Below are 24,575 nucleotides of genomic sequence, written 5' to 3' on the forward strand. Positions count from 1 at the left end.
CTAATTTTAGCGACATACTTAAAGCGACACTGAACCCAAAAATTTTCTTTAGTGATTCAGATAGAGCATGCAATTTTAGGCAACTTTCTAATTTAGTCCTATTAAATTTTCTTCATTATCTTGGTATCTTTATTTGAAAAGCAAGAATGTAAGTTTAGATGCCGGCCTATTTTTGTGGAACAACCTGGTTCTTGCTGATTGGTGGATAAATTCACCCACCAATAAACAAGTGCCATCCAGTGTCTGAACCAAAAAATAGCTGATGCCTTTTTCAAATAAAGATAGCAAGAGAACGAAGAAAAAATGGTAATAGGAGTAAATTAGAAAGTTGCTTAAAACTGCATGCTCTATCTGAATCACGAAAAAGAAACAATTTGGGTTCAGTGTCCCTTAAAGCACAAAAGGGTTGAGTTTAGTACCTGTTTTTTTGTGAAAGATGACAGAAACTAGACTTTATTTTTAGTGATGGTAAATCCTAGTGTTTGTTAAACACTTGGATTTACTATCACTTTAATGTTAACATACCTAGTTTAACAAATAAGGAATCTATAGTTTGATTATAACTGTGGATCCTGTTTTCTTCTTTACAGTTATAATTTTAACATTTCTTTTTTTTTTGTTTTACAGAAAGTATCTGATGCAAGTTTTTCTTCAGCCCTCCTGTGCTTCAAGGACAAAGCAGAGAATGCAAACCAGGAATCACAGACTCATTCTCAGGTGCAGGTATGATAAGGTGCTATACTCAGTATTTCACTTAGAATTCATGAGTCTACCTTATGAATGTGGAAGGTAAGCCCTTTTACTCAGGCAGCTTTTAGTGTCTTACCAGGTTCCTATTTTCCTTATGGCTATCTTAAAGGCACTTTCTTTCCTTTCTCTATAGCATTTATGCATCCTTTTTGCTTTCCTTTTTTAGTTTTCAGTGCTCACATCAGCACTCACCTAGGCTGGGGTACCATCTGGAGGGATTCAAGGAGTTTGGCTCTCTGGATGTGTGGTTACCACTCAATATTCTGGATCTCCGAGCGTTTCTTAGAGCTCTTCATGCCATGGTACATTATCAGTCAAGTCCCATCTTCATATCTGATCAGACATCTTTACAGTGGTTGCTTAAATCAGCTATCAAGGGGGGGGGGGACTCGCATCTCCCTCACCATGCAAGAAATGTGTCTCTTTGTGTTATGAATAGATAAGGAAATATGTTCTCGATCAACTTCATATTCAAGGAGTGAAACATTGGGAATAGACTACTTTAATATGTTTAGTCAGGAGAATGTGTTCTTTATTAAGATATATTCAACCAGCTTATTCTAAATTGGGATATACCATGTATAGATCTAATGGTGTACAAGCTGAATTGTAGCTTCAAGCATATTGTGCCAGATATAAAGACTACTAAGCTCTATTATAGATGTCTTAGTTTGTTCCTGAATAGTTCATTTAGCGTTCCTGTTTTACCAATTTTGCAAGAATCAAACAGGATTCAGCTTCAGTAATTCTCATATCTTTAGCGTGGGCCTGCAGAACATTGTATGCGGACCTAATTCAGATATATTTTCTTCCTACGTGGACCCTACCCCTAAGGAAAGATCTTCTGTCTCAAGGACCTCTGTTTCACCCAGATCTCAGTTTGCTGAATTTGACAGCATGAAGGTTAAATGCTTAGACCTCAAGATCAGGGGATTCCCTGACTCGGATATCTATACTTTGCTGCATGCAAGTAAGCCAGTTAAGCAAAGAATTTATCATAACATCTGGCTAGTTCTCTAGAGGGTCAGATATCAAATTAACTGTTTTGTTTCACAAAAAGTTGGCTAAGTTGCCAGATGTTCAAACTTTTGTTCAAGCCCTGGTGTGATTTTTTTTTCCTGTTGTTAGACCACTTTTTCCTCCTTGGAACTTGAATTTAGTTATCCCTGTTCTGCATGGTTCGCCTTTTGAACCTATGCTTATTTTAGACTTTAAACTGTTGTCCTGGAAGGTTCTTTTTTTTCCTGTGGACCAAATATGATTTTCTTTCCAAATGTGGTATCTTCAGAAAATATTAACCAGGAAATAGTTGTTTCCTTTTTTGTGTCCAATGCCTTCTAATCCAAAGAAAACATTACTTCAGAACCTAGATGTTGCCAGAGCTTTAAAGTTCTGTATTCAGGCTACAGATTATTCATAAGGCTCACTCTACAAGATAAGTATCTACTTCCTGGGCTTTCAAGTATGATGCCTCCTTGGAACAGATTTGCAAGGCTGCCACTTGATCTTCTCTTCACACTTTTTCCAAATTTTATCATTTTTACATTTATGCTTCTTCTAATGCAGCTTTTGGCAGGAAAGTCCTTCAGGCCACTTCCTATTTCGTGTCCCACCTGTCCTTGACATAGACTCTCAGCTTGGGTATTGTATCCCACTTGTTATAAAAGCTATGGACTCTCCTCAGCTAAGAAGGAAAACAAAATTTATACTTACCGATAAATTTATTTATTTTGGGCTGATGAGAGTCCATAACCCCTGCCATATTTTTGTATATGGGTGACAGTTCTCATTTGCTCCTTGTAACCCTGATTTCTATCTTTCCTATCTTTTTTTTCTGTCTCTTCTGGAGAGGAGGTGGGAGGGGCTCTGTGAGGGTTCCTGACCACCTCCTGATAGCCTGGAATACATCCCACATGTTATAAAGCTATGGACTCTCATCAGCCTGAAGGAAATAAATTTATCAGTAAGCATAAATTCTGTTTTTATTGGGGGGGGGGGGGCAAAAAAAGAGCTTTCAGTAGATAACTGTTTCAATTAGCTATTTATTCTCAGAATTAAGAAATTATTGTAATATTAACAAAAAGATTTATATATATATATATATATAGTGTATATGTATGTATATGTGTGTATATATATATATATATATGTGTATATATGTATATATATATGTGTATATATGTATATATATATATATATATATATATGTATGTATATATATATATATATATATATATATATATATATATATATATATATATATATATATATATATATATATATATATATATATGAGAAATGGAGAAATAAAAACACAGCGCAGCTCTGACTCAAGTGAATTTATTTAGAAACAAGGTGAGTGCACAATAACATAGATTGCACTCACTAGATAAAAATATAAAACACGCCTTTAAGTCAGTGGATAGTGTATATCACTGGCAGCAATCCATAAGCAGGGCACTTGGAGCGCAACAATAGTTGGTAGCTTGCATAATTTATAGTCCCCACTGGAACATATGGCCTCTCCATGACGTCAGGCGAGTGGTTTCCCTCAAACGCGTTTCTCCAGAACAGCGGTCAGGGCTTTCTCAAGAAGGAGTAGTCTGTAGTCGGATGATATATATATTTCACATTCCACAAAAACCTGTAGTTTTAGTAAAAAAAAATTAAAAAATCCTCAATTTGTTCTTTGGCATCCTCAGTTAAGACCAGATGTATTTTATTTTATCATTTTAAGGTCTTAATCTGCAGCTATGTCTAAAATGATGAAATGGGGTAACTCATTTTGTTATAGCCCAAGTGGCCACATTTTCAAAATTGACCCCCAAAACTATATATATTCAAACTAAACAACCCAAGGTATTGATCTAGGCCCATTTTGGTATATTTTATGCCACCATTTGACCATCAAATGTTATTTAAAAAAACAAAGTTAACTTTTTCACAAACTTTGGGTTTTAAACTAAACTAATTTACACACAACTACTGCAGTCATAAGACAGGTGGTTGTAAACGTTTAGAATAGGATCCCTTTTGCTAAGAAATGGCGGACAAGCATTGCTTTGCCATTGATTTTTGGTAATTGGAATGCTGCTAACTACGCACCACACCTCTAAAAGTCCCAGCAGTGAAGGGGTAATCAATTAGCTGTTAAGTGTACGATGTATTGCCGTGCAGTGATTACCCTCCCATCTGACATCTACCACCTCCCTGATCCCTCCAAAATAGCTTTCTTCCCTCCCACTGGTCACCATCATCTTTCCGCCTTCTTATGTCCTAGCAGCCAGTATGCATTCAGGGTTTTTTTTTGGGGGGGGGTTTTATTTGTTTTTGGTGGTTTTCTGTAGTGTAGTGATCCCCCTCCTCCTCTTTTTACGTAGTGTAGGAACCCATTCCGCCCTCTTCCCATCCAAAAATATTCCTATAGTTTAGGGAACCCTCCCCCCTCCAGTGATGGACCGTTCACCCACCCCCCTCCACGCCAAAACCACCTACAACACCACCAGACATCCTGGCTTGATATAGTAAGGGAGCACAACTTTATGTGCCAAAGTGTTGGCAGGTACTACGTCGACACAGTACTCTGGACAAAGAATTATGTGACGTAGTACCTATGTCCAATTGGCTTAAGGGGTTTAAAATGGTATACCCTATCCAAATCCTGAAAGGAAAAATATGGAGTTTTATGTCCCTTTAAGATGTCAGGTTTTTAATCTCCTTCCTGGAAAGCATGGCTGGTAACAGCATCTCGAACACATCTCAATATGGTGGCTTAGCCAAAGCAGAAACAGCATGATTACATTTATTGCAGATCTCTACACTATCCAACAGTGTACAACTGAAAGTGAGTCATAGTAAGCTGCCTTCCACTATCCCAATGGACAATAGGCCAAATTCAGCATCACAGATAGTGATCTTTTTCCTTACAAAGAGAAAAATGGAGATTTAGTGAGTGTCTCAGTCACATCTGCAGCAAAGCAAACTCCTCATGGTTTAGAGTGGTTGTGCTTGATCAGACTCCAGCAGCCTGTAGATATGGCAAAATTCTACCCAATTAAGTCATTGCTGGAGGAATCCATGTTACATATACTGATGACAAACTCCAGCATATTAACTTTGCTACTCTACAGTTTCAAGATTGTTTGCAGAATACATAATCTTATGCCAATATCAGAGAGAGGCACTCATAGTCCATCACTGATGCAGGAAGCCAAATAAATTCTTCAGTGGACTAAAACTCAACTCCTCGGCATTACAGCAGTCTGTGTTCTGAGGTCAAGCATTTGATAAATCGGCCGTCTAAGATGACAATATATTTTTCTTAGAAAAAGAAAAGACTGATCTATTGGGACTTTACTCCCCTAAGTAAATGTTGGGGGACATCAGTAACAAACCAAATGGCTTCAAATTACAAATCCTCAGAAGTTGGTCATCCAGCTTTGCAATGTATTTTCCTTATTTTCTTTGCCTCCTTTTCATGTAATTGAGCCATTTCTAATTCTCGGGACTTGAAAAGCACCCTGCTGACTTCTCAAAGCTAACTCTTACGTGTGCCCCTATTTGTATTTATCAGATAACAACTACAAAACAATGCAATTTATACTAACTTTATGAATGGCTAGGCTTGTTTTCTGTGGTCTAAAGCCCAGGTTCACTCCTCCAAATAAGCCAAATGGTGGGTGGAGTTTGGTTATTAAAAACTTATTGCGGCACAAAGGATATTAAATGACCACTAAACACAGAATAACAAGATTGTGCACATTTAGATAATGGAAGTGAATTGTAAAGTTGTTTAAAATTATGTGTTCTTATCGAATCATGAAAGTTTTTAATTTTGACTTAACTGTCCCTTTTAATTTGTTTTAAGACTTGGCTGATTATTATAAAGCACACAATAGAAATGCCTTATATCTACAAGGTGTTTACTGTCCCTTTTTAGTGGCACCTCACACAATTGTCCATCTTTTCTTGTTCCCTCTTGGTGAGACGCTTTTGATACCTACATTTTTCAAGCCCCAAAATTGAATGTGCATACGTCTGCTAAAAAACTAATTTGGCATATTTGTTTTTCTTTCTGTGTTACCTTCTAAATAAGAGAGCAGTCTTCATTGGTGAATACTATTTTAGGAATTGGACCAGTTACAAATTTATATATGAACACCCCCTGTTTTATATGCCTTGTATAAAAAAACAACAGTGCCATAAACTAAGAAGAGTATACAAAGGGACTGTTTAGTGATTTAATAATGATAATCCAAATTTAAAATGTTCCCTTGTTCTGGGCTATTTATTTTGCATCCATATCTGACAGTTGCTTCATCTGCTTTAGAATAACATTTACAGAAAATTGTTAAGCTAAGAGCATTAGCTAATGTATGCCCCCGGTGATGTTGAATTCCTTTGGCCACCCCATACTCCTTGGGATTCCAGATTTGGTGATTTGTACCTGTTCTTGAATGTTTTTAATATATCACCTTGCTCATTTCAAAGTTATACTTAAAGGGACACAAAACCAGTTTTTACCTTTTATGATCCGGATAGAGCATGGGATTTTAAACAACTCTAAAATGTACTTCTATTATCTAATTTGTTTTGTTTTCTTTGTATACTTTGTTGAAAAGGATACCTAGGTAGGCTTAGGAGCCGCTGATTGGTGACTGCACATTAATGCCTTTATGTTATTGGCTCACCCAATGTGTTAACTAGCTCCCAGTAGTGCATTGCTGCTTCTTCAGCAAAGGATACCAAGAGAATGAAGCAAATTAAGATAAGTATATTGCAAAGTTGTTCAAAATTGTATTCTTTTGCTGAATCAGAAAAGAAAAAAAATGGGTTTCATATCCCTTTAATAAAGTTATGTGTTTTTCCTTATATGTTGCATTCATTAGACCTTGTACCATTATGGTAGCCCTTCTTTAAACATTTTCTAGTTTATGTATAATCTTCTATAGATAAAGTCTTCAGAACTGTAAACGACAAAATTAGAGCGAATTAGTGTTCTATAAAGTGACATACGAACCTCACATTTTCTGCAGTTAATACCTTTTTCCTGTACAACTTCCTGCTGGCCTTACCTGTTATTTACCAACCTACACATCATTCAAATAATAGTTTCCTAGTAATTTGCCTTGTTTTTTTGTTGTTACTAAATTACTATTGATTCTATAATGACTATTTCGAAATTCACATTCTAAACCCTTGTATATTAACTTTGTGATGCTAAATTTTCGCAAATGCTTGTGCTGAATACATGGGTGTTGGATAAGGTGAATTGGACACTCAACCCCCTGACCTTTCTTTGAAAGCACCACTGACAGGGTAAATCTCTTTATTTCAGCTGCCCAGTGGGCGTCTTTTCCATGCTGCAGCAGTTATCAGTGACGCCATGTACATCTTTGGTGGAACTGTGGACAATAATGTAAGAAGTGGAGAGATGTATCGCTTCCAGGTAACATAATTATTCCATTTATACATATATAGGTATTCTACAGGAATGTTGACTTTTAAAATAGTACCCTACTATACTTGACGTAATGTTACACAGTGGTTGTCAAGCAGTTTGGATTTTCTCCTGTTAAGTGTGGTCAGTCCACGGGTCATCATTACTTCTGGGATATTAACTCCTCCCCAACAGGAAGTGCAAGAGGATTCACCCAGCAGAGCTGCTATATAGCTCCTCCCCTCTACGTCACCTCCAGTCATTCTCTTGCACCCAACGAATAGATAGGATGTGTGAGAGGACTGTGGTGATTATTCTTAGTTTTATACCTTCAATCAAAAGTTTGTTATTTTATAATAGCACCGGAGTGTGTTATTCCTTCTCTGGTAGAATTTGAAGAAGAATCTACCTGAGTTTTTTCTATGATTTTAGCCGGAGTAGTTAAGATCATATTGCTGTTTCTCGGCCATCTGAGGAGAGGTAAACTTCAGATCAGGGGACAGCGGGCAGATTAATCTGCATGAGGTATGTAGCAGCTTATTATTTTCTGACAATGGAATTGATGAGAAATTCTGCCATACCGATATAATGTAAACTCAGCCTTAAATGCAGTAGCAGCAACTGGTATCAGGCTGTCATGTATGTATATTTTACACTTCAGTATTCTGGGGAATGGCACTTCACTGGAATTATACTGTATGCATAAGACTTTAGCCTAATTTGCAGGGACTAGCAACAGGCTTTTTAATAACACTTAATTTATTTATGTTAAACGTTTTTTGCTGGCATGTAAAATCGTTTAATTTTCTGAGATACTGGGTGAAAAAATGTTTTGGGCACTATTTTTCCACTTGGCAGTCGTTTTTATTTAATTTATGACAGTTTACTGATCTCTCTCACTGTTGTGTATGAGGGGGAGGGGCCTTTTTTTGGCGCTTTTGCTACGCATCAAAAAAATTCAGTCAGAAGTTTATTGTCTTCCCTGCATGATCCGGTTCATCTCTACAGAACTCAGGGGGTCTTCAAAAACTTGTTTTGAGGGAGGTAATCACTCACAGCAGAGCTGTGAGATTGTAGTTGACTGTGATAAAAAACGTTTATTTCTGTATTTTTTTTCTGCTATCAGGGTTAATTATCCTTTGCTAATGGGAGCAATCCTTTGCTAAAAGTGTGTTTTTTTTTACAAAGATTTGATGCTATAACTGTTCAGTTTATCAATTTTCAACTGTCATAACTTTTTCTGTGCTTCTTATAGGCACAGTACGTTTTGCATATTATAGTAAATTACTTGAAAAGTATTTCCAAGTTGCTAGTTTATTTGCTAGTGTGTTAAACATGTCTGATTCAGAGGAAGATATCTGTGCTATATGTGCTAAAGCCAAAGTGGAGCCCAATAGAAATTTATGTACTAACTGCATTGATGTTACTTTAAATAAAAGTCAATCTGTACAAATTGAACATATTTCACCAAACAACGAGGGGAGAGTTATGCCGACTAACTCGCCTCACGTGTCAGTACCTGCATCTCCTGCTCGGGAGGTGCGTGATATTGTAGCGCCGAGTACATCTGGGCAGCCATTACAAATCACATTACAGGATATGGCTACTGTTATGACTGAAGTTTTGGCTAAATTACCAGAACTAAGAGGTAAGCGTGATCACTCTGGGGTGAGAACAGAGTGCGCTGATAATATTAGGGCCATGTCAGATACTGCGTCACAATTTGCAGAACATGAGGACGGAGAGCTTCATTCTGCGGGTGACGGTTCTGATCCAAACAGACTGGATTCAGATATTTCAAATTTTAAATTTAAGCTGGAAAACCTCCGTGTATTACTAGGGGAGGTGTTAGCGGCTCTGAATGATTGTAACACAGTTGCAATACCAGAGAAATTGTGTAGGTTGGATAAATATTTTGCGGTACCGTCGAGTACTGACGTTTTTTCCTATACCTAAGAGACTTACTGAAATTGTTACTAAGGAGGGGGATAGACCCGGTGTGCCGTTCTCACCCCCTCCAATATTTAGAAAGATGTTTCCAATAGACGCCACCACACGGGACTTATGGCAAACGGTCCCTAAGGTGGAGGGAGCAGTTTCTACTTTAGCTAAGCGTACCACTATCCCGGTGGAGGATAGCTGTGCCTTTTCAGATCCAATGGATAAAAAGTTAGAGGGTTACCTTAAGAAAATGTTTGTTCAACAAGGTTTTATATTGCAACCTCTTGCATGCATTGCGCCTGTCACGGCTGCAGCAGCATTTTGGTTTGAGTCTCTGGAAGAGACACTTGAATCAGCTCCATTAGATGAGATTACACACAAGCTTAAAGCCCTTAAGTTAGCTAACTCATTTATTTCGGATGCCGTAGTACATTTAACTAAACTTACGGCTAAGAATTCCGGATTCGCCATTCAGGCGCGCAGAGCACTGTGGCTAAAATCCTGGTCAGCTGATGTTACTTCTAAATCTAAATTGCTTAATATTCCTTTCAAAGGGCAGACCTTATTCGGGCCCGGGTTGAAAGAAATTATCGCTGACATTACAGGGGGTAAAGGCCATGCCCTGCCTCAAGACAGAGCCAAACCTAAGGCTAGACAGTCTAATTTTCGTTCCTTTCGTAATTTCAAAGCAGGAGCACCATCAACTTCCTCTGCACCAAAACAGGAAGGAGCTGTTGCTCGCTACAGACAAGGCTGGAGACCTAACCAGTCCTGGAACAAGGGCAAGCAGGCCAGGAAACCTGCTGCTGCCCCTAAGACAGCATGAATCGAGGGCCCCCGATCCGGGAACGGATCTAGTGGGGGGCAGACTTTCTCTCTTCGCCCAGGCTTGGGCAAGAGATGTCCAGGATCCCTGGGCGTTAGAGATCATATCTCAGGGATACCTTTTGGACTTCAAATCCTCTCCCCCAAGAGGGAGATTTCATCTGTCAAGGTTGTCAACAAACCAAATAAAGAAAGAGGCGTTTCTACGCTGCGTACAAGATCTTTTATTAATGGGAGTGATCCATCCGGTTCCGCGGTCGGAACAAGGACAAGGGTTTTACTCAAATCTGTTTGTGGTTCCCAAAAAAGAGGGAACTTTCAGGCCAATCTTGGATTTAAAGATCCTAAACAAATTCCTAAGAGTTCCATCGTTCAAAATGGAAACTATTCGGACACATTTTTACCCATGATCCAAAAGGGTCAGTACATGACCACAGTGGATTTAAAGGATGCTTACCTTCACATACCGATTCACAAAGATCATTACCGGTATCTAAGGTTTGCCTTTCTAGACAGGCATTACCAGTTTGTAGCTCTTCCATTCGGATTGGCTACGGCTCCAAGAATCTTCACAAAGGTTCTGGGTGCTCTTCTGGCGGTACTAAGACCGCGAGGAATTTCGGTAGCTCCGTACCTAGACGACATTCTGATACAAGCTTCAAGCTTTCAAACTGCCAAGTCTCATACAGAGTTAGTACTGGCATTTCTAAGGTCGCATGGATGGAAGGTGAACGAAAAGAAGAGTTCTCTCTTTCCACTCACAAGAGTTCCCTTCTTGGGGACTCTGATAGATTCTGTAGAAATGAAGATTTACCTGACAGAAGACAGGTTAACAAAGCTTCAAAATGCATGCCGTGTCCTTCATTCCATTCAACACCCGTCAGTAGCTCAATGCATGGAGGTGATCGGCTTAATGGTAGCGGCAATGGACATAGTACCCTTTGCACGCCTACATCTCAGACCGCTGCAATTGTGCATGCTAAGTCAGTGGAATGGGGATTACTCAGACTTGTCCCCTACTCTGAATCTGGATCAAGAGACCAGAAATTCTCTTCTATGGTGGCTTTCTCGGCCACATCTGTCCAGGGGGATGCCATTCAGCAGGCCGGACTGGACAATTGTAACAACAGACGCCAGCCTACTAGGTTGGGGCGCTGTCTGGAATTCTCTGAAGGCTCAGGGACTATGGAATCAGGAGGAGAGTCTCCTACCAATAAACATTCTGGAATTGAGAGCAGTTCTCAATGCTCTTCTGGCTTGGCCCCAGTTAACAACTCGGGGGTTCATCAGGTTTCAGTCGGACAACATCACGACTGTAGCTTACATCAACCATCAGGGAGGGACAAGAAGCTCCCTAGCAATGATGGAAGTATCAAGGATAATTCGCTGGGCAGAGTCTCACTCTTGCCACCTGTCAGCAATCCACATCCCGGGAGTGGAGAACTGGGAGGCGGATTTCTTAAGTCGTCAGACTTTTCATCCGGGGGAGTGGGAACTTCATCCGGAGGTCTTTGCCCAAATACTTCGACGTTGGGGCAAACCAGAGATAGATCTCATGGCGTCTCGACAGAATGCCAAGCTTCCTCGTTACGGGTCCAGATCCAGGGATCCGGGAGCGGTTCTGATAGATGCTTTGACAGCACCTTGGACCTTCGGGATGGCTTATGTGTTTCCACCCTTCCCGATGCTTCCTCGATTGATTGCCAGAATCAAACAGGAGAGAGCATCAGTGATTCTAATAGCGCCTGCATGGCCACGCAGGACTTGGTATGCAGATCTAGTGGACATGTCATCCTGTCCACCTTGGTCTCTACCTCTGAGACAGGACCTTCTAGTTCAGGGTCCTTTCAAACATCAAAATCTAATTTCTCTGAAGCTGACTGCATGGAGATTGAACGCTTGATTCTATCAAAGCGTGGATTTTCGGAGTCAGTAATTGATACCTTAATACAGGCTAGGAAACCTGTTACCAGAAAGATTTATCATAAGATATGGCGCAAATACTTATATTGGTGCGAATCCAAGAGTTACTCATGGAGTAAGGTTAGGATTCCGAGGATATTGTCTTTTCTACAAGAAGGTTTAGAAAAGGGTTTATCCGCTAGTTCCTTAAAGGGACAGATTTCAGCTCTGTCCATTCTTTTACACAAACGTCTGTCAGAAGTTCCGGACGTTCAAGCTTTTTGTCAGGCTTTAGCTAGAATCAAGCCTGTGTTTAAAACTGTTGCTCCACCATGGAGTTTGAACTTAGTTCTTAATGTTTTACAGGGTGTTCCGTTTGAACCCCTTCATTCCATTGATATCAAGCTGTTATCTTGGAAAGTTCTATTTTTAATGGCGATTTCCTCGGCTCGAAGAGTCTCTGAGTTATCCACCTTACATTGTGATTCTCCTTATCTGATTTTTCATTCAGACAAGGTAGTTCTGCGTACTAAACCTGGGTTCCTACCTAAGGTGGTCACTAACAGGAATATCAATCAAGAGATTGTGGTTCCATCTTTGTGTCCTAATCCTTCTTCGAAGAAGGAACGTCTGCTACACAATCTAGATGTAGTCCGTGCCCTGAAATTTTATCTACAGGCAACTAAGGATTTTCGACAAACGTCTTCCCTGTTTGTCGTTTATTCTGGTCAGAGGAGAGGTCAAAAAGCTTCGGCTACCTCTCTCTCTTTTTGGCTTCGTAGCATAATTCGGTTAGCCTATGAGACTGCTGGACAGCAGCCTCCTGAAAGAATTACAGCACATTCTACTAGAGCTGTGGCTTCCACTTGGGCCTTTAAGAATGAGGCTTCTGTTGAACAGATTTGCAAGGCTGCAACTTGGTCTTCTCTTCATACTTTTTCCAAATTTTACAAATTTGACACTTTTGCTTCTTCGGAGGCTGTTTTTGGGAGAAAGGTTCTTCAGGCAGTGGTTCCTTCCGTTTAAAGAGCCTGCCTGTCCCTCCCGTCATCTGTGTACTTTAGCTTTGGTATTGGTATCCCAGAAGTAATGATGACCCGTGGACTGACCACACTTAACAGGAGAAAACAAAATTTATGCTTACCTGATAAATTCCTTTCTCCTGTAGTGTGGTCAGTCCACGGCCCGCCCTGTTTTTTATGGCAGGTAAAAAAAAATTTTGAATTATTCTCCAGTCACCACTACACCCTTTTGGCTTCTCCTTTCTCGTTGGTCCTTGGTCGAATGACTGGAGGTGACGTAGAGGGGAGGAGCTATATAGCAGCTCTGCTGGGTGAATCCTCTTGCACTTCCTGTTGGGGAGGAGTTAATATCCCAGAAGTAATGATGACCCGTGGACTGACCACACTACAGGAGAAAGGAATTTATCAGGTAAGCATAAATTTTGTTTTTTTTATATGAACTCTTATTGTGTGTAACACCCTTGATTGAGAGCTGTTATTTTTCAGGCTATCCTGATAACCTTTCTTACATTCACTAGTATCTGGTGTTCTATAGCAGGGTTCTTCAGACTACAGGTCGAGACCCATTACTGGGTCGCAACACCATGTTTACTGGGTTGTGACTTGAGTGTGTGGAGTGTGTATGTTATATGTGTTGTATGAGAGTGGGTGTGGTGAGTGGGTATGTTGTATAAGGGTGTGTGTTTGTGTGTATTGTATGAGAGTGGGGGGGGGGGGGGGAATCTGAAACGGATAACCCTGAGGGGGAACCCTAGCCGTGTTTTTAAAACAATATGTGACAATATAACATTCCTTACACAAACAATATTAGTGAAATAGAGTTGTTGCAAATGATATATGCAAATATCCAATGATGTATGATGCTAAAGGGGAAACAAAGTCCAAAATAGGATAAAAAATAAGGATACAATGTAGCACTGTCCCAATGAATGATCCTGGGAAAATACGATAAAGGCAGCTCCACTTCAACAACCTGATGAAGGGGTCACTTCTAAAAGATCGAAAAGAAAACAAGGGGCGCCTCCATAGTGTATTACTGTTGTTAACAATGGTTGAAAAATGATGGAAAATCACTCACAATTGTGTTGGCCACTATGGGAAAACAAGGTGCAAATAAAGCAGACTGACACTTGCAGTGCTCAGCTCACTGACCGGTCCTTCCGGCTGCAAATCGCAGAACTTGGGTTATCACCTGTGCTTAGCAGGTATCCACCAGAAACTGTAATAAAAAATGGAATGCACTAATATGTATTACAGTTTTACATATAATGTAGCTTTAGCTTCACAAAATTATGTGTGTTGTGGTCAGGAACCCTGTAAGTTATCAGTTTATTCTGTTCATGGGCACAACACACATAATTGTGTGAAGCTAAAGCTACATTATATGTAAAACTGTAATAAATATTAGTGCATTCCATTTTTGATTACAGTTCCTGGTGGATACCTGCTAAGCACAGCACCTCAAGTTCCGCGATTTGCACTCGAAGGGACCGGTCAATGATCTGAGCACTGCAAGTGTCAGTCTGCTTTATTTGCACCTTGTTTTCCCATAGGTGCCAACACAATTGTGTTCCATAACTTTTCAACCATTGTTAACAACAGTAATACACTATGAGACGCCCCTTGTTTTCTTTTTGATTGTATGAGTGCGTGTGGGTTACCTTTTTACAACACTTTCATGGATTGACTACAATCAGGAATAAAGTACATACACATTTTAGTCACTTTGCCACAAATTGCATCTATCTTGTTGTATATTACTTCAGAAATTTCAGACCAAGCCTTAAAATAGGGTTAAAAATAAGGTTGCAAAGGTATGTGGTATAATTTCACTGGGTCTGGGGGAAAAAAGTTTGAAGAATCCTGTTTATTGTACTGTGGTGCTTTACAATTCACTTGCCATTGTCATTATTTATTATATCATGATCAATTCTGTTATATTCCAGCATATTCTGCAACACTTTAAGTGTACATTCCGGAATAGAAGGATTGAAGGGCCTTGCTTTGAATAGAGCTTACAAAGAAAGATGATAATTCTATTATCAAAAATGTTTTGTAATAACCTTGTGTGATGATTTTGAAACAGAATTAACATTATCTTAAACCATATGTGTTATTAATTTGTTGTTGTTGAATAACAGTTCCTGTTCGTCAGCATTTTAAAATTACTTTTTAGTTTAGTTTGTTGCATTGTTAAAGAAAAAATGGCTAAAAAATTCTCTATTTTTCAGTTTTCTTGTTACCCAAAGTGCACATTACATGAAGATTATGGAAGGCTATTTGAAAACCAACAGTTCTGTGATATTGAGTTTATTCTAGGAGAAGTAAGTGTCTGTTCTTCTTTTAAATTTCTTTAGTTTCAACATGATCTAGCAACCAGACAGAGTAAAGGAGCAGTTTTATATTTAATTTTTTCATTTATTTGTTTTAAAGATTTCTAAGTGAATTCAGATAGATACATGCAGTGGGGTTAGTGAATGCATTTTCTTTACAGTGATGGAGCAGCAATTGGAAGTTAAAGGGACACTGAACCCAAATGTTGTCTTTGATGATTCAGATAGAGCATGCAAAAAAAAAAATTTTAAGCAACTTTCTAGTTTACTACTTTTATCATTTTTTCTTTGTTCTCTTGGTATCTTTATTCAAAAAAGAAAATTTATGCTTACCTGATAAATTTTATTTCTTTTTTGACACGATGAGTCCACGGATCATCTTAATTACTAATGGGATATTCACCTCCTGGTCAGCAGGAGGCGGCAAAGAGCACCACAGCAAAGCTGTTAAATCGCTCCTCCCTTCCCTCCCACTCCAGTCATTCGACAGAAGTTGGGGAAAGAAAGGAAAAACCAAGGTGCAGAGGTGTCTGAAGTTATAACAACCAACAACCTGTCTTACAAAAAACAGGGCAGGCCGTGGACTCATCGTGTCAAAAAAGAAATACATTTATCAGGTAAGCATACATTTTCTTTTCTTTTTTTAAGACACGATGAGTCCACGGATCATCTTAATTACTAATGGGATTCAATACCCAAGCTAGAGTACACAGATGATACGGGAAGGGGACAAGGACAGGGAACCTAATCGGAAGGCACCACTGCTTGAAGAACCTTTCTCCCAAAAGCGGCCTCTTACGAGGCAAAAGTGACAAACTTATAAAACCTTGAAAAAGAGAGAAGAGAGGACCAAGATGCAGCCTTGCAAATCTGATCCACAGAAGCTACATTCTTGAATGCCCATGAAAAAGCAACAGCCCTCCATGGAATGAGCCGTAACTCTCTCTGGAGACTGTTGTCCAGCAGACTCGTACCAAAAAGAAAGAGAAATAGCTGAAGCTTTCTGACCCTTACGTTTTCCTGAGAAAACCACAAACAAAGCAGAAGACTGACGAAAATCTATAGTTGCCTGCAGATAAAACTTTAAAGCACAAACTACGTCCAAATTGTGCAGAAGACGTTCCTTCTGGGAAGAAGGATTAGGACACAAAGAAGGAACAACAATCTCCTAATTAATGTTCCTATCAAAAACTACTTTAGGAAGAAATCCTAATTTAGTCCGTAAAAACTACCTTATCTGAGTGGAAAATAAGATAGAGATTCAGACTGCAATGCCAAGAGTTCCGAGACTCTGCAAACAGAAGAAATGGCAACAAAAAATAAAACTTTCCAAGATAACAACTTAATATCTAAGGAATGTAAAGTCTCAAACGGAGGCCGTTGAAGAACATTGAAAATCAAATTCAAACTCCATGGAGGAGTAACTGGTTTGAACACAGGCCTAATCCTAACCAAGGCCTGACAAAAAGATTGAACATCTGGAACATCTGCCAGACGTTTGAGTAACAAAATAGACAAAGCAGAGATTTGACCCCTTAGAAACCTTTTCTCCAAACAAAATTCTAGTAATCCTAACTCTACTTCATGAGTAGCCTTTGTATTCACGCCAATATAGACATTTACGCCATATCTTATAGTACATTTTTCTAGTCAGTCTTACGAACCTGAATCATGGTCTCAATGACAGATTCAGAAAGAAAAACCCCGCTTGGATAAAATTAGGGGATCAATCTCCAAGCAGTCAGCTTCAGAGAAACTAGATTTGAATGAAGGAAAGGACCTTGAATTAAAAGGTCCTTCCTCAGCAGAAGACTCCAGGTGGCCGAGATGACATGTCCACCAGATCTGCATACCAAATCCTGCGAGGCCAGGCCGGTGCAATGAAGATCACTGATGCCCTCTACTGCTTAATTCGTGCAATGACCCGAGAAAGAAGAGCAAACGGAGGAAATAGGTATGCTAGACTGAAGGTCCAAGGGACCACCAGAGCATCTATCACTTCTGCCTGGGGGTCCCTGGACCTCGATCCGTATCTCGGGAGCTTGACATTCCGACGAGATAGCATGAGATCCATTCCGGCCGACTCCACCTGAGAAACAGGCTGGAAAAACTTTCAGGAAAAAGTTCCCACTCCCCCGGGAGAAAGGTCTGCCTGCTCAGGAAGTCTGCCTCCCAGATGTCCACCCCCGGAATGTGGATCGCCGACAGGCAGAAAGAGTGGGCCTCCACCCACTGACTTATCTTGGTTGCCTCTCTCATCGCTTAGGAACTTATTGTTCCTCCCTGATGATTGATGTAAGCTACTGACGTTATGTTGTCCGACTGGAACCTGAGAACCTGGACCAAGGCTAACTGAGGCCAGGCGAGAAAATCATTGAAGATCGCTCACAGCTCCAGAATGTATATAGGAAGAACAGACTCAGACTGAGTCCAAATTCCCTGAGCCTTTAGGGAGCCCCAGACTGCTCCCCATCCTAGAAAACCGACGTCTGTCACGAACACCCAAGTGTGAAAGCAGATTCCCTGGGAGAGATGATCCCAAGACAGCCACCATAGAAGAAAATCCTTGTCTCCAGCTCCAAAAGTATTCGAGGAGACAAGTCCACAAAATTTCCGTTCCATTGCCTTATCATAACTAACTGCAGAGGTCTGACATGGGACCTAGATTTGAAGGTTCCCTCAAAGACCTGCCCCTGGGAGAAAAAGTCCTAAACTCTATATTGTATCCCTGGGATACAGAGTCCTCCCAGATTGGGGGCAGGCCTATCCTACTGTCTTTGGGTCACCAACAGGATTCTTGGATTGCTTTCCTGTATTGGAAGAAGGAGCTGAACGACTTCCTATGACAGTTCGAAAGGAACTAAAATACACTGATCACAGTTTTCTTATCCTGAGGGAAGGAATGTCCCTTACCTCTCGTAATATCAGAGAGACTTTCCGATAAATAAGGTCCCAACAAGGTCTTTCCCTTGTAGGGAATCGCCAAAAGTCTATACTCAGATGAGGCATCTGCAGACCAATATTTTTCCTCTAACGCTCTGCGGTCATGTGGCAAAACCTGAAATCCTAGCTCCCAGCTTAAAAGCCTTGAAGTGGAGCCTCTGAAATAAAGGAGTTGGCTAAATTAATTGCCTTAAACCTATGCAGAAATGGCTGAGTAGGTATGAGTATTATTAAAAAAAAAAAAATCTACACCTCAGCTCAACCCAGCTGAGGTGTTTGGTAGCCCTTGTGCACAAATTGAGTCAGTGGAAGCGTTGTCTAAACACAACCACTCTGACCTAAGGTCTGTCCCCCTTTGGCTTTTAAAAACAAGATGCAGTCTTTATTACAAAAAACAATGTAGCTGAAAATTTCAGCACTGAGCTGTCACTGAGAAGCCAGGAGCTGACATACATGTAGGCATTTTCTCGCTCACATCCACTTCTGTGTGCACTTGCATTCCCGCAAGGGCGCGCTTCACTAAGTGACTAAGGGTTCTCTGAGTACATAACCCCAAGCTCAGACATCTAACCAAAGTTCCTCCTGTCTTCCGATAACCGGAAGTACTAAAGAAGAAGGTGCGCAACCAACTTGGTGCCACACAAGCTCCGTCCATCATGGGCGTTTGAGTATGCAATTCCCGGTCGCCATTGCTATTGAACAAAATAAGCCCCAGGGAACCATAAGCAGACTATCGGCTTCCTTTTATCAGATAGCTGCTGGCTAAAATGTTACAATGAAACACCCTCACACTGAGCCTCTCTGCTCATCGTTTAAAATATGTAATCTCCCGGTCGGTTATATTAGATATGAGACCGCCGGGAGAAGAGAGTCACCTGACACATTTAGCCCTAGTGCCTGCGTCCACGCTGCCTATAGCCCCACTGCCTGCGTCCAAGCTGCCTTTTTGTGTCCATTAATACACTAGGACATCTATCTCCTTGCAAAGAGTTCTTACAATGAGGTCTGTAAAAAATTAAAGTGCCCAAACGTTTTCTGAGTTGTCATTTCTACCCCCAGAAATAAAGTCAGCACTTACCTCATCTTCTGCCTGGCAGCAAGGCAGTCTCCGGGTTTGAGGTCCTCTCCCTCCCATGGACCTGCAAGTAGACTAAAGTCCTGAGTAAATATCACTCAGGTTTTAAGTGTAAGGGCAGCATCCGTATATGGGAGGCGCAGTGAGAATTATGTCCCACAAGTTCCCATTGCTCTAAAGCCACCAAAGCTCTACTGAAGAGACTAATATGGACTACGGTTACACCCCAGAACAAAGCAGCACAATCTTGCACTACTTTAAAAATAATAAACTCTTGATTGAAGAATCTAATCTAACACCTCACTTTACCACTTCCTATCACTTACGTAGGCAAAGAGAATGACTGGGGTGGGAGGGAAGGGAGGAGCTATTTAACAGCTTTGCTGTGGTGCTCTTTGCCGCCTCCTGCTGACCAGGAGGTGAATATCACATTAGTAATTAAGATGATCTGTGGACTCATCGTGTCTTAAAAAAGAAAAGCAGGAATCTAAGCTTAGGAGCCATTTTTGGTTCAGCACCCTGGGTAGCACTTGCTGATTTGGTGACCACATTTAGCCACCAATCAGCAAGCGCTCATTTGGGTTTAGTATCCCTTTAATTAAGAAACAATGCATCTACTTTTGTATAATACCATACTGCTTTCTTCTTTCACCACCACCAGAAAGAAGAGCGTGTGCGAGGACATCAAGCTATTGTCACTGCTCGATGTAAATGGTTACGTAAGAAAATCATGCAAGCCACAGAGAGACAGAGACAGGTGAGTACGGTTACTGTGTACTCGGTGCCAAGCAACTAAATGCATGGCACATTCTGATTCTGATGTGATATTTGGACGGCTTTTGAATATTTATAGCTCGCTATAACTGCAGTAGCTTAGCTGACCTGCAGTTCATTTTAGTAGTGAATAAGCTGGTTTCATTGCACAATGTTAGGATGCATAATATTTTAATATATTGTTGTGATTATATTACATCTCCTGCCTTGCCTTTCTCTGAGCATAGTTCTTAGAAAAGGAACTGAACAGGCAATCTTAAACATTTAAAGGAACAGTTTGCCCCAGTTTTTTCTTCCCTTTAATGTGTTCCCAGTGATTCATGTTAACCTGCTGGAGTGTATTCAGTTGTTTACAAGTAGCTCCTTTAGCCTTATTTCGGCATTTTTAAATAGCTTATTTAGCCTGTGGTTTTCCTTTCTATACTTAACCCTTTCGTGTCAGGGCTAAAGTGCCTACAACTGTTCCGATGTAGACAAATTGAAACCACGCGATCGTGCCCACAATCGCGAGATTTAAATTATTGGATTGCGTCTGGGGGGCGTCCCTACAACCCTAGGAACGCCCCCAAGACCGCGATCAAGTCCTGACAGCACAGAAGGCTTCAGGACAGCCGTTAGCTATGACATTCTATTCCGTCATAACGGCTTTAAAGCCCAGTCTAATTATGACGGAATAGAACGGCATAACGGCTTTAAAAGGTTAAGTATAGGCTATTGACAAGCTATGTAAACATATCCAGCAGAAGAAATTACACTCCCAGTGGGGTGTTGAAGAGAGAAGGTTTAAAATGTAAATTTTCCATTATTCTCTCTAAGTATTGGGCTTTGGTTTACTGACATAAGATGAAGCATCTGTGTGTGTACATAAAGTGATAAAATGAGATCATTCTACCTGCAAGCTTAAAGGGACATAATACTCATATGCTAAATTACTTGAAACTGATGCAGTATAACTGTAAAAAGCTGACAGGAAAATATCACCTGAGCATCTCTATGTAAAAAAGGAAGATATTTTACCTCACAATCTCCTCAGCTCAGCACAGTAAGTTCTGTGTAAAAAGTTATACTCAACTGCTCCCAGCTGCAGGTAAAAAAAATGAAGAAATGAACAGCAGCCAATCGGCATCAGCAGTCCTGAGGTCATGAACTTTTACTGTGATCTCATGAGATTTGACTTGACTCTCATGAGATTTCATAGTAAGCTTCCTTTACCTGATTGGTGAAATAATATGAGAGTGCATGATGCTCATCCCTTCAGATGTCCCAGGACAGACACACTAAAATGCTGCTTAGAAATCCTTTACAATGGGAGGTGGCTACTGAGGAACTTTTGAGGTAAAATATCTTTCTTTTTTACATAGAGATGTTCAGGAGATATTTTCTAGTCGGCTTTTTACAGCTATGCTGCATCACTTTCAAGTGTTTAAACATTTGGGTATTATGGCCCTTTAACCCATTTTAATAGGTTGTGGTTTCAAAGCACAAAACCTGTTATTTCATATACACAAATAAACCTAAAAATACAATTTCTCATACATTTTTCTGGTATAACAAGTCATTGGAAATACATTAAAGGTAAAACTATTTTACAGTGTACTGTCCCTTTAATTGTCTAGCCAGTAATCTCTTAGCAGGAATCTTTCATGCAAATACATTTGTGAGTGAGCAAAAGAGAGAAACTTGTTTGTATACATTATATCTAATACATGTAAGGATTTCTGTGTGTTTTGATCACTGGATGATTACTTTGGGATATAGGAAATCTATTTGTAGCCTAACATTTGTAAACTCTCTTATTTGTGGAGGATATATGTGATAACTTTTAGTCTTGCAAACACTTTTTGTCTTAACTTTATAAACTTTTATATTTTTATAAGAAATGTATTATGTATATTGTATCTATAAATTTCTATTAAAGGGACATGAAACCCAATTTTTTTTCTTTCGCAATTCAGACAGCTTATTTTAAAAAAAAGTTATTAATTTACTTCTTTTATTGAATTTGCTTTGTTCTCATGTTATTGCTTGTTGAAGAGATATCTAGGTAGGTAGCGTGTATGTCTGGAGCACTACATAACTGGAAATAGTGGTGTTGTCTATTGCTTTTGCTAATGTATAACATTGTTGCAAAACTGCCGCAATATAGTGCTGCAGACTCGTGCAAACTCCTGAACTTTCCTGCCTTTCAACAAAGGATAACAAATACAAATTGATAATAGAAGTAAATTGGAAAGATGTTTAAAATTGTATGCTATATCTGAATCATTAAAGACAAATGGGGGGGGGGGGGGTTATGTCCCTGTAATTGCCATAAGGGACAGTTAGTCAGTTTGCAAACCTTTTTGCCTTGTGCTATAAGAAGCTGAAGCAGGAGCCAGAAGAAGAAAGCCAAAGTACACAACAGAAACAAGAGAGCACAAGCAACCCTGCTAAGGTATCTCGCTCGCAGGCAATGCTGGAGGTAAACATACGAGATGCTGAAGCTCGCCCCTTTGAGATCCTCATGCAGTTTCTGTATACAGACAAGATCAAGTATCCACGGAAAGGTGAGACGTACATTTGCATGTGTATTACCCACGCCCATTTATATAGAGCAATCCTATACACGCTTGTGCAGACATTCATATGATGCAATCACTGGCGCAGAATGGGCGTTACTAGGGTGCTACTTTTACTACATGGTGGACCCTTTTAAAGAAGTTAAGCACATAATGAAATGAGATTTATTCAGAAATGTTATAAGAAAATAGAACATTTTTACACTAGAATGACACTTAAAGGGTCATGAAAGTCAAAATTAAAGTTTCATGATTTGGATTGCGTAATGCAATTTTAAACAACTTTATTATTAAATTTGCTTGGTTCTCTTGATATTGTTTTATTGAAGATGTAAGCTTAAGAGCATGCACTTGCCTTTAGCACTCTTTAGCGTCTGCAACAATGTTTGTAGTAGTGCTGTATGTTGTTGCAAACACTGTTACTTTAGAGTGCTAAAGGCAAGTGCACTCTCCTATCAGCCAAACTAGCATTACTCCTCAACACAGGAAACCAAGAGAACAAAGCAATTTTTGATTGAAAAGTAGTTTACATGTTCTAAATTGTTTCATTTTGACTTTACTGTCCCTTTAAAAATGCAGTCTCATTAAACATTTCAAAGCAGCATCAATAACACAGAACACCCTGTGCATGTCTTTCATAATACAACCTCCAATAGCACATGAATCCCATTATAAAAAATTAAAGGGACAGTCTACACCAGAATTTTTATTGTTTAAAAAGATAAATCTTTGTTACCCATTTCCCAGTTTTGCATAACCAACAGTTATTTTACCTCTGATTATCTTGTATCTAAGCCTCTGCAAACTGCCCCCTTATTTCAGTTCTTTTGACACACTTGAATTTTAGCCAATCAGTGCTGACTCCTAGGTAACTCCACGTGTGTGAGCACAATGTTATCTATATGGCACACATGAACTAACACCCTTTAGTTGTGAACAACTGTCAAAATGCATTCAGATAAGAGGCAGACTTCAAGTGCTAAGAAATTATCATATGAGCCCTACCTAGGTTTAGCTTTCAACTAAGAATACCAAGAGAACAAAGCAAAATTAATGATAAAAGTAAATTGGAAAGTTGTTTAAAATTACATGCCCTATCTGAATCCTGAAAGTTTATTTTTTCACTTGACTGTCCCTTTAAAACAGTTGAAATGCTGTCAATGGAGACGAAAGTTAATATTTATTTTCATGCTCGCTAGTTAGATTCTGAAAACCAAAGTTCTGTCACCTTGCCAAATTCATACCAAGACCTACAATTGTTTGAGCTTTAGAACTAGCTTATCGTTTGCCTTACACGTCAGGGAGAAAAAACAGCATTTTATTTACAACTTTAGTATTTCAAAAATTGAACAAACCATTTTGTTACTTTACATTTTCTAGTGATTCACAATTAGTCCTGAAATGCCACATTTTGTTATTTCAGAATTCAAAGCATTAACAATGAGGTATGAAGCTAACATCTCTGTTCTATATCTCCTTCCCAGGTCACGTACAAGATGTTCTTCTCATTATGGATGTATATAAACTTGCTCTGTACTTTAAACTCTCACGCCTGGAGCAGTTGTGTGTGCAGTATATCGAGGCATCTGTTGACCTTCAGAATGTCCTTGTAGTGTGTGAAAACGCCAATAAGCTGCAGCTGGATCAGTTAAAGGTAACATTGGTTATTTTGCTATACGTAATATGGGAAGTTCCAGCTGTGCTGTCTGTTCTTGAGGGTATGCATCAAATGTAATGTAGCAATGTTTGCACTGAATCAGAAGGTAGTTTAAATACTACATAATACACAAGGTGAGTTTTGTTAAAGCTTTTCTTTTATTAAATATACAGAATACTTTTTTAAGCAATTAATACTTCCTTGTTTAGAGTCAGAGAGCCAATCTCCTGGCAACCTATCTAAAGGCCATTATACATAAGACTCTTAAGGCTGTGACACACTGCAAGCAGAGCGACGCGCAGCGTGTACATGCGGCTGTGTGCACTCAGTGTGTCCTGCCTTTTCATCTCTGAGCA

The 24,575-nt window shown here is 39.6% G+C and overlaps 1 protein-coding gene across 2 annotated transcripts in view; it reads left to right on the forward strand.

Annotated features, from left to right (window-relative positions):
• Window positions 1-24,575, forward strand: part of LZTR1 (leucine zipper like transcription regulator 1) — a 130,517-nt gene that overhangs the window by 83,966 nt on the left and 21,976 nt on the right. Inside the window, exons 10-15 of one of the 2 annotated variants that reach the window (XM_053701653.1) lie at window positions 628-723; window positions 7,088-7,198; window positions 15,111-15,203; window positions 19,892-19,987; window positions 22,364-22,550; window positions 24,047-24,216. In XM_053701653.1, the coding sequence (XP_053557628.1) occupies window positions 628-723; window positions 7,088-7,198; window positions 15,111-15,203; window positions 19,892-19,987; window positions 22,364-22,550; window positions 24,047-24,216 (753 nt within the window). The remainder of the gene's footprint in view (window positions 1-627; window positions 724-7,087; window positions 7,199-15,110; window positions 15,204-19,891; window positions 19,988-22,363; window positions 22,551-24,046; window positions 24,217-24,575) is intronic. The other variant, XM_053701654.1, reaches the window with a different exon arrangement.

This window comes from Bombina bombina, chromosome 2, assembly GCF_027579735.1.
Source record: "Bombina bombina isolate aBomBom1 chromosome 2, aBomBom1.pri, whole genome shotgun sequence".
Classification (NCBI taxonomy): Eukaryota; Metazoa; Chordata; class Amphibia; order Anura; family Bombinatoridae; genus Bombina; species Bombina bombina.